Source organism: Pimephales promelas, chromosome 9, assembly GCF_988280905.1.
Source record: "Pimephales promelas chromosome 9, fPimPro1.hap1.1, whole genome shotgun sequence".
Taxonomy (NCBI): Eukaryota; Metazoa; Chordata; class Actinopteri; order Cypriniformes; family Leuciscidae; genus Pimephales; species Pimephales promelas.
Window position 1 is genome coordinate 5,788,399 of NC_142777.1, and position 15,176 is coordinate 5,803,574.

Below are 15,176 nucleotides of genomic sequence, written 5' to 3' on the forward strand. Positions count from 1 at the left end.
CACACGAGATATCATTTTGATGGGTCAAGAAAAAGTAACTAAATAAATTGCACTGAATCTCCAAATTAATGTGAAAGCACAAAAAGTAATTTTGGTAACACTTTAAAATAAGGTTTCATTAGTTAACTACTTTAGAATTACGAATGAACAACACTTCACAGCATTTATTATTTTAACATTTACTAATACATTATTCAAATCTAACATTGTATGTGTTAACATTAATTAATGCGCCGTGAACTAACATGAGCAAACAACAAACAACTGGATTTTTATTAACAACTAACAAAGATTGAAAAATACCGTAAATAAGGATTGCTCATGGTTAGTTCATGTTAGTTAAATGTGCATTGTGTAAAATTTAGGAGGATCTGTAGACAGAAATGCAATATCTATACATAACTATGTTTTCAGTGGTGTATAAATACCTTACATAATAAACCGTTATGTTTTTATTACCTTAAATGAGCCATTTCTATCTGCAATCACCGCCATTTTGCGCCGCCATGTTTCTACAGTGGCCCTAAACGGACAAACTACTACAAAGAGTGTTTTGTCACTATGTTGTTCTTCGTGCAAAGAAACTAGCTAAAGTCAGCGAATAAAACAATAATATTCGCAATAACATATCGTTTTACTGAATAATTAAGTAAACATCATTTCGTAATTTATCTTTGTAAAAAAAACTCATTGCTTAACTGGCTATTTCTGCTGTCTCAGACGACGACATCACTTCCTGTTGGCCACCGTAACTTCTGTTGGTTGCAATTCACAACCTCACCACTAGATAACGCTAAAACTTACACACTGCACCTTTACTACACTAACGTTAACTAATGAAGTTAAAGTGTTACCGTTATTGTTTTCCCTCCAATTTAAAGTGTATTTTGTGCATTCATTTTCACCATTGAAAAAATACTCAAAGTTAAAACATTTGATATCAATATTTTATGTGGAGATTGATCCCTTCGATACAGCATTGAGTATATTCTTATTTCTGCACGTAAACCTGCGTGTCTAAATGACTGAGACAAGCACATTGCTGAAAGGATCAGACTCAGGCTTATCTTAATTCCCGAAGAGCCTCAAGAAAATGTTTTCCTTTGTGTTTCTTCAGGTAACGAGTAACATGTCAGCTCCCTGGCTTCATAGTAACTCCCGGAAAAGAACGGTGAGTCTCTCAAATATGCCGATGCTCTTCTCTAACACATATACTGAGCAGAGATCATTTTACTGTCAGTTTTTGATGATGGCTTTTAATAAAAGGTGTAGTGTTTATTAAGCTGCAGGACAGGACGCAGTTTAGCGACAGAGACTTGTTCACACTGAAGCGCTACTGGGATAACGGCATGACCAGCCTGGGCTCTCTGTGCAAAGAGAAGATCTCAGCTGCAAGTAATGAACTCAGCGTGGACACTGAAATTATCAAGGTCAGGAGTCTGCACAGAAATCATCTTTTTCTTGTCTTCTTTTATACTTAAAGGAGTAGTTCACTTTTTAAAAAACTTTTGCTGATAATTTACTCACCCCCATGTCATCCAAAATGTCTGTGTCTTTCTTTCTTTAGTCGAAAAGAAATGAAGGTTTTTGATGAAAACATTCCAGCATTTTCTCCATATAATGGTCTTCATTGGGAACCAAACGGTTCAAGGTCCAAAAGGCAGTTTCAGTGCAAACTGTTCAAAGGGCTTTAAACAATTCAAGACGATGAATAAGGGTCTTATCTAGCGAAACGATCGGAAAGTCAAAATGAACAAATCTTTTTTCGTTCGTTGAATGAACCAGAGTTCAGGAGAGTCATGACAGAACAGAGCAAGGCGACCATTTGAGCTTATAAAACTTAAACTTTGTTATTTATTTATTAAATGAGTGATCGTTTCGCTTGATAAGACCCTTATTCATCGTCTGGTGTCGTTTAAAGCCCTTTCAACAGTTTGCACTGAAACTGTCTTTTTGACCTTGAACCGTTTGGTTCCCATTGAAGTCCATTATATGGAGAAAATCCTGGAATGTTTTCATCAAAAACCTTAATTTCTTTTCGAATGAAGAAAGAATGACATGGACATCTTGGATGACATGGGGGTGAGTAAATTATCAGCAAAAGTTTTTTTTTTTTTTAAGTGCTACTTCTTTAAAAACAAACAAAAAAAAACTACTCCTTTAATGCAGAGACGCACAATACAGTTTTAAAAAAAATTGTTTTTCCATTTTTCCCTCGTAAACAATTTCATTATTCATAATTCTAGAACAATAATTAAACATTTTCTTTCAATAATCGAATAGGCTAAAAGGTTGCTTAGGTCATTGTTTTGTTTTTCTATCGAGTAGATGCAGCATCACAGAAAGCTTAAGCTAGGCGCCTGAGTATCTTCATCTGAATGTGCATCATGTCAGTTGTATTTTATATGCTTTACAATGCACATTTCCTATATAATATCACATTATTTAAGAGAATAATCTAAATGTTAATTTAACATCAAGAAGTGATATGCAGTGGGGGACGATCTCTTTGTGGTATTCTGTCAAATTGTGTTGTTGTCTAAGTTACGGTCTGATTACTGTTTTTGAATGTGTTCCTTCTGCTATAATCGCACACAAATATTCTGTGCACACTGTTTCAGTTTGCTTGAAATTGCTTGAGACATCCTTTCCCTTGTAATATCAAAATGGTGTTGTACAATGTACAATGATGAAATTATAACGAATTTTATTGAGAAAGCATATTATTTTTGTTCTTTAATGTGAAATATACTCTCAATTATAGAATGAGCCCATAGTAATAGTAGCAAACTGCATGTGTTATTAATAATTTAGGGGGAGGGAACGTTCTCATTCTAGAAAGCATGTGATTGGACAAAAAGAGTACTTTGTAAGTCATCATATTTTCTAGGTCCCTAGGTTTCTAAGTGAAAGTATATCAGTAAATCTTCTGAAAGTGATTTAATATTTAGAGGTACAATATAGATGAGCATAGCTAACAGACAGACCAAAAGCATCGAAACTTTAACTTGATTTCAAGAGGTCGTTAATTAGTGATAATGTCCAAAGGAACTGCTCTATTACAAGGTAATTTATGAGCCAGTGGATTTATAGATAAACAAAGTTACACATAGTTTAAAGGTTTCAGTACTACTAAAATGTTTGCCTGTTTGTTAAAGTACGATTTGACCAAATCTTCCAGACCCTCCTGATTCTCATTTATCCAATCCCTTTTCTCACATTGCGTCTTTGTTTATCGGTGATATGACTTCATTCTCATAAAATGGTGCCCTATCATTTTTATCTCACTTTATTCTTGGAATCCATTATTTGATATATTGTGGCATCAAAATCCAACGTTTTATATATATTTAGGTCATGTCTTTGCCTTTTTTCAACCTGTATTTGACAGACGTGGATTGGTAACCGCAGAAGGAAGTATCGTTTGATGGGCATTGAAATCCCGCCGCCTAAAGGGGGGCCGGTCATGTTCCCAAATCCTACTGCACCTCATTCACCTCACATCCTTGAAGACGACTGTCCGGAGCTGGGAGAGGCCGGCGAACACAACGACGCTATGTCACTCTGTTTGTCTGACGGTGGGCAAGATTTTCATGCTGTTGACAGATGAGATCACATTTTATGCTTTTGTTAATTACATTGAAAATACAGGACTCTGTGTTGTTGTTTCAAGACATTTTAATGTGTTGTAATTGCACATTTGCCTTTTTTCTTTTTACAGATGGAGTCAGTGATTATTATCTGAAAGAAAATGATGATATGAATGATGAATCAGATAGTTCCACCCCTGCTAAACATGTGGTATGGGCACATATTCATTGACTTGTTAACCCAATCTCTGACCCAACCATTGCTAGTAACTCAAACATAAAACTTTCTTTTAGAAGATTGAAATCATCGAAGAAGAGGATGATGATTATGACGATGGCATGTTGACCACAGAGATGGAACAGATGCATAACCTCTTAGAGTTCAAGGTAAGCAGAGAACCGTGAGGTTATGAAGAATACTACAAAGAAAAGGACAATGAATTTTGCTCCGTATGCTATAAAAAAAGTGATTTTTGTCATGTAAAGAAAGACAGGCCTCTGCTCTGCTTTGTGTTCATCTTCATCGATATTTCACCCAAAATGTTGTTCCAAACCTTGTAAGAATATCTTTCTTCTGCAGAACACTTTTTAATTTTTGGGTGAACGCTTTGATTTTGGGTGAACGCTTTGGGGTTTTTGAGTTCATGTACGACGACGGGAACTTTAAAATGAAAATTCTTTCATTCCCACCCATCCCCACAGTTCCCACCGGTTGTTTTTCTGTTGCTTTTTTCCCACCAAGGCAGAGCTGGTGCTGGTTCGGAGCCAGAGCCTAGTTTCAAATCGGTTCTTTGTTTTTCGACCGCCAAAGCACCAGCTCCGATTCTTAAGTAGCACTGAATCATTGCTGGTCTAGAAGTAAGAACCGCTTACGTCAGTGGCTGGGGGCGGGGTTACCGTGACCAACAAGACAAATATAAACTTGTGACCGCCATTTTTTAAATAGCAGCTAATCATGCTAATAACAGCTCGATTGTAATCTCCGTTAATGCAAGTTATGGCGAGCTGCACGAACGTGCTGGATTCGCCGTGTTTGGATACTGATGTAGGTTTGCAAAGCCATGAGCATAAATAGTAATACAACAACCGCTATTGTTGATGGAAGGCTTGTTCGAGATGCCTCGGTTTGGAGAGTTTATGACTCCTTCTGCTTTTGAATCGAATCTTTTTCGAATGTTTTTTTTTTTCGAATCGCTCTCGCAGTTCGAGATTCACAGTGCCGAACCATCTCGAACAAGCCTTGTGTATTTGTGTGTGCCGCGTTAGCGTTGCTGGGCAACACGAGATGTATACAGTGACGTAAGATCTGGCTGTGTGCTGGCTCTCTAGCCTGTGGAAAGGCAAACTGGTTCTTTGAAAGCTCGTCAGTTGAACCAACTCCGAACCAGCACTAGCTCCAGCTCTGAACCAGCGCCTGTTTCTTGTTGGTGGAAAAGGGGTGTTACTTTGTGCAAAACAGCTTGCGGAGTGCAGTACCCATCCCCTCTTTGAAGGCTATTAGGGCTCAAGAGATTGTTACTCTAGACTGCCCCACTAAGGATGGCTGTGTGCCAACTATACAATTGGTCCCTTCGTTTCAAGATTTCTGGGGCGGCTCCACTGACACTCAAGGGAATACGTGGCCGCCATTACTGCTGAGCATGTGCTTGTTGATGGAGAATCATTGAGGAGACATTCGTCTGTCTCCAATTTATGTGTAGGCTGAGGCCTTTCTGTCCAGGGAGAGTTCCTTCCTGGAAGGGTTATCAGGCTCCCTAGTCAGCTTTGGTCGAATTTCTGACCCTTAAAGGGATAGTTCACTTTGAAATTAATTTTTGATATGTTTTTAGCATACCTCAAGGGCATCCAAGATGTAGGTGTCTTTGTTTCAACAGTATTTTCAATTTTGACATTTTTCAGTCAAACCGTTGTTGTCTATCAGTCATACACTGGAGGCAAAGGGGGTCCACCAAAAAGCATGCACAGAGAAGTCAAAATTAAACATGATTTAATGACTTGTAAATGTAAGTTCACATTGATGGCCGATGTTTTTGTGAGAAAACGAACAGTATTTATATTGTTTTTACCTCGTGTAATCCAAGTGATCTGAATCAGTTGTGCAATGTCCAACTGAACCGAACTGAATCAGTTCAATGTTACGCCGGAAGTGATCGCTTGCGTGTGACGTCACTCAATATTTACACGGAGATTTCAGAAGTTTTACCTTTTACTAAACATATTTAGATATACCGAAATCGTCTTCCATTGCGGTTTCCCGTATATCTAAATATGTTTAGTGAAAGGTAAAACTTCCGAAGTCTCTGTATAAACAAAGAGTGACTTAGGCGCGCAAGCGATCACTTCCAGAGCATGCGCAGACCGAAGACCGAATCATGGCTATGATTACAAGAGGTAAAACGATATAAATACTGTTCGTTTTCTCACACAAAGCGCTCGTTTCGTGTCTTAGGCCATGAATGTGTACTTACATGTACGAGTCATTAAATCATTAATTTTGACTTCTCTGTGCGTGCTTTTTGAGGTGAACCGATTGAGGACCCCCTTCACCTCCAGTGTATGACGGACAGACAACAACGGTTTGACCAAAAATGTCAAAATTGAAAATGCTGTGGAAACAAAGACACCTACATCTTGGATCCCCTTGAGGTAAGCTAAAAACATATCAAAAATTAAGTTCAAAGTGAACTATCCCTTTAAAGTGTCTCTAATGTTGATGTCTCTTAAAAAATGGGGAATTTGTAGGCCCTGTTGCTGGGCTCGTCTTGCTTAGACTTTGCCCCGTCCTGATTATGGCCTTATTGCACCATTCTAAAGTGCCATCTTAGTTGGTTATGTTGTGGTTATCTGTGGAGCAGGAAAGTGTCACATCTACTGAAGAAAAGACCCAACAGTTTTATTGACAAATGCTGAAATATACTCATGGACAAAAACTCAGCTGGCTCCAGACCAACTCAGGTAGATGGTCACACAGGTCTCACTCTTAATCAGCCATCAATTATTCAGATCCAGGAACGAAAAAGAGTATGACGAGCAAGATGACAAAGAGCAAAGGCAATAAAACTGGAATTACTAATCAGTTGGAATAGTGTGCTGTAGTTACACTCAAATGTACTGTTCATTAATGAAGCAGACTTGCAAGAAAGTCAGGAACGAATGGGATAGCCAAACCTGGGAGACCAATCCAACGTTGGGAGAAACAGGGAGAACAGGAACCACAAATAGGCAGAGAACAAAAAAACAAAATCTGAGTGAATTGACCAAGCAGCTCACGTGGTGTCTCCAACAAACTGGCAAGACACTGAGAAAAGACAAGAAACAAATGCCAATGAAATCAAGAATAAACTGAGAACAGGTGTGCACAGTTGCCACGTGAAAGAAAGAAAACAAAAGTAAAAAAGGAGACAGAGTGATCAAACCCGAGTCCTCAGGAACGCCACCTGGCGCAGTCATGGGAAGGGTACGTGGCCCCACTGAAGAAAGGCGGCAAGAACACCCTCAGGAACGAAAAACAGACCCGCTGGATATCACCCTGGACACCTCAACTAGACTAGAGCTTGCCTGTTCTGATCCTTGATGCCCCAGACGACGGCCCCCACCACATGGCCCGATGGCAAAATAGTAATTGGATGGGGCACATCATCCAGGGCACCAAAACACTAGGAAAATATGTCAGGCATTCGTAATACGTTCTGTAAGACAGCACAAGTTTAATGCCCCCGGAGAACAACTGAAACTCAAGCATTTAGCAGATCAAATATATTTCAGATTCCTGTGGTCAGGCCACATCCCAAATGGAACAGCCACTCCCTTCAGCCAGTGGCACCACTCCCCCAAAGCCAGGCAGACCACCAGCGGCTCTCGTTTGCTGAGGCCATAATTCTGCTCTGCTGTAGACAAACAGTAGGAAAAATAAGCACAAGGGTGAAGCTTATTATCATGAGGGGATATTTGAGATAGGACTGCTCTGATACCAAACTCTGAGGCCTCCACCTCCACCACAAACTGACGTGATGGGTCCAAAGTAATAAGAATGAGAGATGAAATTTGGACTTGGGGCTAAGAAAATGCCTCTTGAGCAGCTGAAGGCCAAATAAATTTAGATTTGATGGATGCTAATGCTGTTAGAGGGGCTGCCACCTGACTAAAGTTCCTAATGAAATGCAGATAAAAATTAAAGAATCTTAGGAACTGCTGAAGGTCTTTTCGAGAGTCAGGCGTCGGCCATTCAGAAATGGCCCTTACTGTCACAGGGTCCATGCGAATCCCCTCTACCAAAAGGATGGACCCCAGAAACTAAACTGAATGGGCATGAAACATGCACTTTTCCACTTTGACAAATAACTAATAGGCTTTATGCCGTGCGTCACGTGACCAAACCGGAAAACGGGTCTCATCGCATCCGCTTGTCAGAGAAAGTGTTAACGGCCGTAAGAACTGACTACGATATCTATGGATTTTTAAGGTAATCAGCTAACCTAACTAGTTCACTTTGTTCTTGGTGTTTTATTCCATTTAAATATCTAAACGTTCCTGTGAAGAATAAAAAATATAAAACGTTTAAATATTAATCTGCACATGTGAGGGATATTGTTTATGCTAATCTTTGCTCGCTCCTTTTAAGTTATCTTGAGTAAAGGCCATTGCACACTGAGTCCGAAATTCGCATCCGAAATTTTGGCACGTTAAAAAAAAAATTCGACCTCACGTTATGTCAGTCACGCTTGCACACCGCCTCCGAAACTTTCGGAAATTGGTGGTCTTGTTTTTAATATGTGACTCCAGAATCGCTAGCAAAGCATCAAACTGTCCCACTGACATTCTGAGGTAAATTTTGAATCGCTCAGGATAAATTCGCAACTCCTTAATAAGGTGGAACTCCTTCCTCTCGGCGCAATTTCAGGATTGGATGGACGTAATATTTTCTTTTTCTTCTCTTTTCAATAAGAGAGAGGGCAAATCATCCTCACTGCTTGACGAATCCATTTGGTATTTTTGCGTTTTTTCCCGCAAAGGTTTAATAAATACGCAACGGACTCGGTGTGCAAGGTTTCTATGAGTGACGAAATTTTAGGCTGACGAACACGAAAATACGCATACGAAAATTTCGTACTCAGTGTGCAATGGCCTTAAAACCGCAAAAAATTTCATGAAAAACATACAAAAGACCTGGACCGGAAGCGATTCGACCTGTTTTACAGAGAATGCGTAAGTAAGTTGTGGATAAAGCCTATTCTCCAGCAACTGCCACAGCACTCGCCTGACATGCTGGATGTGCATACTGCGTCTAGTTATACGCTTGAACACTTTGAGTCCATTCGCGCGTCAAGAGCGAAATTGACACGTGTAAAAACAAAGGTTTGAAACGAAATTTACGCGCGTCAGAATCAAAACCCGTTGGCGGCCCTCTTTTTTCTGTTGATTGAGCGAGTCACCGCTCTGTATTTGCTCTGGAGAGCAGAACAGCGGCGTGGGGATCATCGTCGCCGTATTTGTGTCCACTAGACCCTTTGGAGGTGAACTGTTTGGCGAGTTTCACCATTTGCTCGCTCCAGGAGCTGCGCTGGATGACGGCCGCTATCAGCGGTACTTCCGCCTGTCATGCGGCCAGTTTGATGACCTCTTGTCCCGCATCAGAGCGAGCGAGGATCACCCTCTCCCTCATCCATCTAATCTGTCATTTATTTTTGTTTTGATGATAAATACAGCCAGCCTCCAAATGTCCTGACACGAACTTATGCACATGTATGTTGTTGGTTGTCTTTACAATATAATAATATTTCATATAATCTAACGTTAGATATGGAATGAATAACATTTAATAACGAATGTCTCGTATATAATACAATATGTCTAGTATATTGAAATAAAGTTTTATTCACATGATATAGGTCACATGATAATGACAACAACATGGTGGATGCAGTACTATCCAGGTTACATTTATACTACACACATTAATACCATATAGAACATACTTTTATAGGCGAGGTGAAGTAAATATTTATTAAAAACAAGTATCTACTTAAGAGAGTATGCGATTTCAGATGCAGCCAAGGTATTTGTCTTGGTGACAGAAAGTACAGACAGACTCTTGAAGTCAAAAGTTTAAACGTTTTCAGCTCAAGGTTGTTGTGACTGCACCATACAGATAGCTGTTCAACCTCCTGTCTGTAAACAGACTTGTCACCGTTTAGATGAGCTTGACTCTTGCTTTTGGAGGTCTTTTGCACTGCAGACATTTGTGTACAGGGAGAAGAGCAGTGGAGAGGGAATGCAATCCCGGGGAGTACTAGTGCTGATAGTAAGAGTCCTGGATGTGAGTTTTGAAGGATGAACTGAAGTCCACAAACTACTAAACACCAACTTTCATTCATTTAGAAACACAATCCACCACCTCTTGTTTTCCCAAACTGAAAACTGTTCAAAGGGTTTTAAACGATTACAGACGATGAATAAGGGTCCTATCTAAGTGGAACTATCGCTCATTTAAAAAAAAATAACAAAGTTTAAGTTTTATAAGCTCAAATGCTCGCCTTGCTCTGTTCTGTGATGCTCATTCGTGACTCTCCTGTTCGAACTCGTTCATCAAAATGAACGAATCTTTTTCCGAGTCAATTCATTCATTTCGTTCTTTTTATGAACCAAATGACACGAAAAAAGATTTGCATTCTTTTTTTATTTATTTATTTATTTATTTGAGAAGTCAAACTGCTTCTGCGATGGATCTAAATATAATATTAGCTTGTTACTTTTAACTCGGCTTCTAACAAAAGGAAATTCTACAGATTGTAATCTAACAACATGCTATTACCATTCACGATGCATCGATTTATTTTCCCCAGCCCCAATATCAAAGATGGAAGGAGTGTCCTCTGATGGCTATCATAGGAACTCCAGCTGGTAGACATGATACTGGGGAACATAGGACCATTTTTCATGTGTTCATTATGTGCTATATAAATCTGAGGAATATAGAAACCTGGTGTAGAATGTAGAATGACCTATAGAATGACCTATAGAATGTAGTGTTTACATGAACGCTCTCCCGCGGCCCTCACTCGTACCGCTCGCCACAGTAAACATGACTCGTGCCGTTCTCCCGCGGCCCTCACTCGTCCCGCTCGCCACAGTAAACATGACTCGCGCCGTTCTCCCGCGGCGCTCACTCGTCCCGCTCGCCACAGTAAACATGACTCGCGCCGTTCTCCCGCGGCCCTCACTCGTCCCGCTCGCCACAGTAAACATGACTCGCGCCGTTCTCCCGCGGCCCTCACTCGTCCCGCTCGCCACAGTAAACATGACTCGCGCCGTTCTCCCGCGGCCCTCACTCGTCCCGCTCGCCACACTAAACATGATTTCACCTACTACGGTAGAGGGGAGGCAGTTCCAAGTTGTTACAGCTGAATGAAGAAAGCTCCTTCCCAAGCATTTTGTGTTAGACTTGGGTAATTTTAGTGCGTGACTTGCTCGTGCTCTTCGAGTGGTTCGGCAGACGAGATCTGGTGGGGGTAGCAGAGCTTTGAGATCCTCTGGACAGTTTTCAGTGTGCATTTTGAAAAGCACAGTTGTTGCTGCAACAGTTCTCCGATGGTTGAGCTGACTGATTGCATATTTCCTTAGGGCAGTGTCCTCATCCACCCCAATGATTTTCAGTGCCTTTTTCTGGGTGTTGTCAATCTGCCTGAGGGTGGTCTGTGATGCGTTCATCCAGGCAAGGCAAGAGTACTCCTGACTTGTGCCTTGTAGACATTGGCCGTACCTTTGACATCAAGCTTTTTGGCCAGCCTGTGCAGAGCTCCAAGACACTGTAAAGCACGCTTACAGATGTTTGACAGGTGATTATTCCATATCAACTTATTATCGAAACATAGTCCCAGAATATTCAACTGCTCAAAGAGGTCTATTCTGCTTGTCCCAAAGAACAGGTCCGGACGGGATGGAGGCCTCTTTCTCGACAGAACCATAGCCTTGCATTTGCTGGGTTCGAACGTGACCTTCCAAGTATCTGCCCACCTGCAAATATTCTCCAGATCTTCATTTAAGGATGCTGCCACATTGGGACCATTAAGTGCTGTTACTGGGGCATAAATGGTGGAATCATCCGCATACAGAAAAATGCTGTTATTGCACTGTTCTACAACATCGTCAATGAAGATGGAGAATAATAGCGGGCCGAGAATCGATCCCTGGGGCACCGAGGCGTTGATTGGTTTTGGTGATGAGGACTGACCAGATAGCACGACCTGGATGGACCTTCCTTCCAGATAATTCTGTAGCCAAGAAAGTAGTGGCCCAGTTATACCTTTTGCAGAAAGCTTATTCAGAAGACCGTTGTGCCAAACCTGGTCGAACGCTCCTTTAATGTCTAATGCGACAATATAGACCTCACCTCCTTTGTCTAAGATGATGTTCCACGTCTGCGATAGAACTGTAAGGAGGTCTGCTGTGCAGTGGTTCGGTTTAAATCCATACTGTTTAATAGAAATTAGATTATGATGGAAAAGGTAGCCCTGGAGCTGTTTATGAACTGAGGATTCCATCACTTTGCTAAGGACTGAAAGGAGGGATATGGGACGATAATTTGTTGGATCTGATTTAGAGTCTCTTTTGTGTATTGGAATCACTCTGGCGTTTTTCCATTGTTTGGGGAACACGCCATGTGAGAAGAGAATTTGAAAGAGACGAGGGGCTGGCCAATTCCGCAGCACATTCTCTAAGGACTTTTGTTGGAATTTCATCAGGTCCCGTTGCCTTTGCTGGATCAAGGTTACGAAGAATGTTTCTAATGTCTTTGGGTTTGAAGTGCACATTGGCAAAAGAAGATGTTGGTTGCTGGCACTGAGGCAACGAATGCACAGATGCATCGGGCAAAGTACACTTCTCTGCGAAGGTTTGACAGAAAATGTTAGCCTTTGAACTGGCACTGATGTGGGTGGTACCTTGGTGTTCAATGACTGGGATGTTTGTGAAACCACTTCTGCCTGAAAGTGAATTTACTATGCCCCACCATTTTTTTGAACTTAGTGAGTTGTCTGCAAGTTCATTCCTCAATTTGGTGTAATACTCCCTTTTTGCCCTCTTTTCAGCTCGACTGAAAGCTGCTCTTGCCTTGAGGAACATCCGTTTCATAGCTGGGTCATCAGAGGTCCGCATGTTGTAATAAAGCTTTCTTTTTACCATGGCTAATCTTCTACACTCTGCATTGAACCAGGCTTTTTGGTAATGATCTTGTTGGGAATATATAATGTCATGGCGTCTCGCAGTATGGTGGTAAATTTTGTACAGATGATTTCAGGATCTTCATTCTTGAGGATACAAGGCCAGTTGATGTTAGAGAGATAACTTCTCATTTCCCAGAAGTGAGCTTTATCGTATCGCCATACTGTTCTCTTGTATGGCTTGTCTCTGAAGACTGGGATTTGTAGCTGTATTAGAACAGGGTTGTGATCAGAGGATCCCATTTGTGCTAAGGTGGTAGTAGTTGCTGGTGTGTCTGACAGAACTAGATCTAGAATATTTTCTCCTCTAGTTGGTTCCATGACCATCTGATCAAGTCCCAGACAATTGGCGAGTTGTAAGATTCGCCGTCCAGCACTGTCAGTTTTATTACTACCCAGCCACTCGTGGTGGTGTACGTTAAAGTCACCTATGAGCATTACGGACTGTGCTCTATATTCGTCCATCACTGCGAATGTGTTCTTGTCAAGGTAGTCCATGATATCGCAGGAGGCACTTGAGGGGCGGTAAATAGCACCTATCAGGAGTGCCCTGGTTTTCAGAGCAACAGTAAACCACATAAGCTCAAGGTCATCAGGATCTCTAGCTGGATTGTGATAGATGGATATTCCTTCTAGACAGTATACTGCTATGCCACCACCGCTTTTCAAAGTGCGATCTCTGCGACAATTGAGCGAGTAACCAGGGATCTGGATGGAGTCAGCCCCGCCTGGAGTGGTGGAGTCAAGAAAGGTCTCAACAACGATGACTATGGAGGGTTTCTTCACTGAACAGCAGTTGGCTAGATCCCCAATATTGGACCGTAGTCCTCGGATGTTCACTTCAAGGATAGTCAAATCGGATTCGTTAATTCGTAGTCGTGGTCCATGCAGTGGTCGAAATTGGGTAATTCGTTTGTTTCGAGGCTTTCTTTCAAGATTTGTAGCAGAGGTTTGACGGCACAGGGGGAGCTAACCCCTGTGCCCATTTTTACACACCTGAGCAGTGCGGCAGGAATCAGTGCATACATGGCCTGATCCGAAAGCATCATGCCTAAGCAGAGGACTCATAACGGATCGGGCCCCATAAAGGAGCCACTTGTTCAGGGACGGGGTGATCGCACTTTTAGTGATCCCTGCTATCCCACATTCTGGGAGTTGTTGTCTTTCATCCACATAAGCCAAAAATACATTTTCTGGCTTTTCTCAGTCTTCTACATAAATGACCCATTTTAAATACACAGTCATCTTTCCAGAGGTGAAGTATCCCTTTAAATGTCATTGGTAAAACATGAATTACAACTCTTGTGACAGATGTGAAGGGGGAGGAGAATTTATACGTCAAGTATTCCACAAAAACCTCCTTCAAGCATCCTCAGTAAGCGTTCTCCATCATTGATCTTCCCCTCCTCACGGTGCAATTTTACAATTGATATGTCCTTCATCATGGGCAACTTGGTGATTGTGTGAAATATTGTGTAATAAATAAATATTGGTGATTTTTTCCCTCAGAATGAAGAAGTGCAGTTCCTTGAGAGTGAGCTGCAAAACCAGAAACAGAAGTTCTCAAAGCTGAAGAGCTTCACCAAAAACCTGCTGATCGCTGTGAAAAACAAAGACAGAAAGAAACAGCAGGTAAGGAAACAGTTGGGTTCAACTTTTAGACAGCAATGAAGGAAATCAAATCTTGATCGTTGTGTTTGTCTGTGTTCTCAGGAGCTGTTAGCCAGTCTACCTCAGAAAGTGAACGAGGACTGGGACCTGGGCCTGGAAAATCACAGCATGTCCAGCATAGAGACGCCCCCCATCCAGAAAGAGTCCTCTGTATCAGAGGAGGAGGGGGACACCGATCAAATCAGACTATAAATGCAGGGCAGCTTCCACCTCTTCTGTTACTCACATGTGCCACATAGTGCCTGTGGAAACGAACCAATAACTGTTGGATCCTACAAATCATTTTCTATAGCATATCAGACTGCCTTGGCCAGGTCCAGTACTATCAAATAAACGCCACTGAGTCAACTCAAGATCTGTGTCTTATTATTTGTATGATGACTGGAAGCATACAATGTTCTAATTGAGATTATAATTAAGCAGGTTCAAACAAGCAAGAGTGCTTTTCTGGGATGCTTTTCCCAAACCCAAATGCGTTTTCTCTTGCAGGTTGCAGAACTTGAGACCATATTTGGCTAACGATTTGGTTTTGGGAAACGCACGCCTGAATGTTGGCTCCCCTGGGATTTGGCCATGGCTTGCAGGTAATTGCAGCTGTGCTGATATTCAGAATGACAGCATTGTTCTATAAGCAAGTAACTTGTGTTTCCAAGTTGGTTCATTCTCAGTGAAAACAGCTGCGTAAAACTGTGCATGT

General features: G+C 41.4%; 1 protein-coding gene across 3 annotated transcripts in view; it reads left to right on the forward strand.

Annotated features, from left to right (window-relative positions):
• The window catches only part of hdx (highly divergent homeobox), a 28,904-nt gene extending 14,072 nt beyond the window's left edge, over positions 1-14,832 (forward strand). For 2 of the 3 annotated variants that reach the window (XM_039694218.2, XM_039694220.2), the window contains exons 5-11: positions 1,118-1,171; positions 1,284-1,430; positions 3,392-3,578; positions 3,722-3,801; positions 3,885-3,977; positions 14,318-14,440; positions 14,522-14,832. In XM_039694218.2, the coding sequence (XP_039550152.1) occupies positions 1,118-1,171; positions 1,284-1,430; positions 3,392-3,578; positions 3,722-3,801; positions 3,885-3,977; positions 14,318-14,440; positions 14,522-14,671 (834 nt within the window). In that variant the 3' untranslated portion in view covers positions 14,672-14,832. The remainder of the gene's footprint in view (positions 1-1,117; positions 1,172-1,283; positions 1,431-3,391; positions 3,579-3,721; positions 3,802-3,884; positions 3,978-14,317; positions 14,441-14,521) is intronic. The other variant, XM_039694221.2, reaches the window with a different exon arrangement.
• Positions 14,833-15,176: the final 344 nt, after the last annotated feature.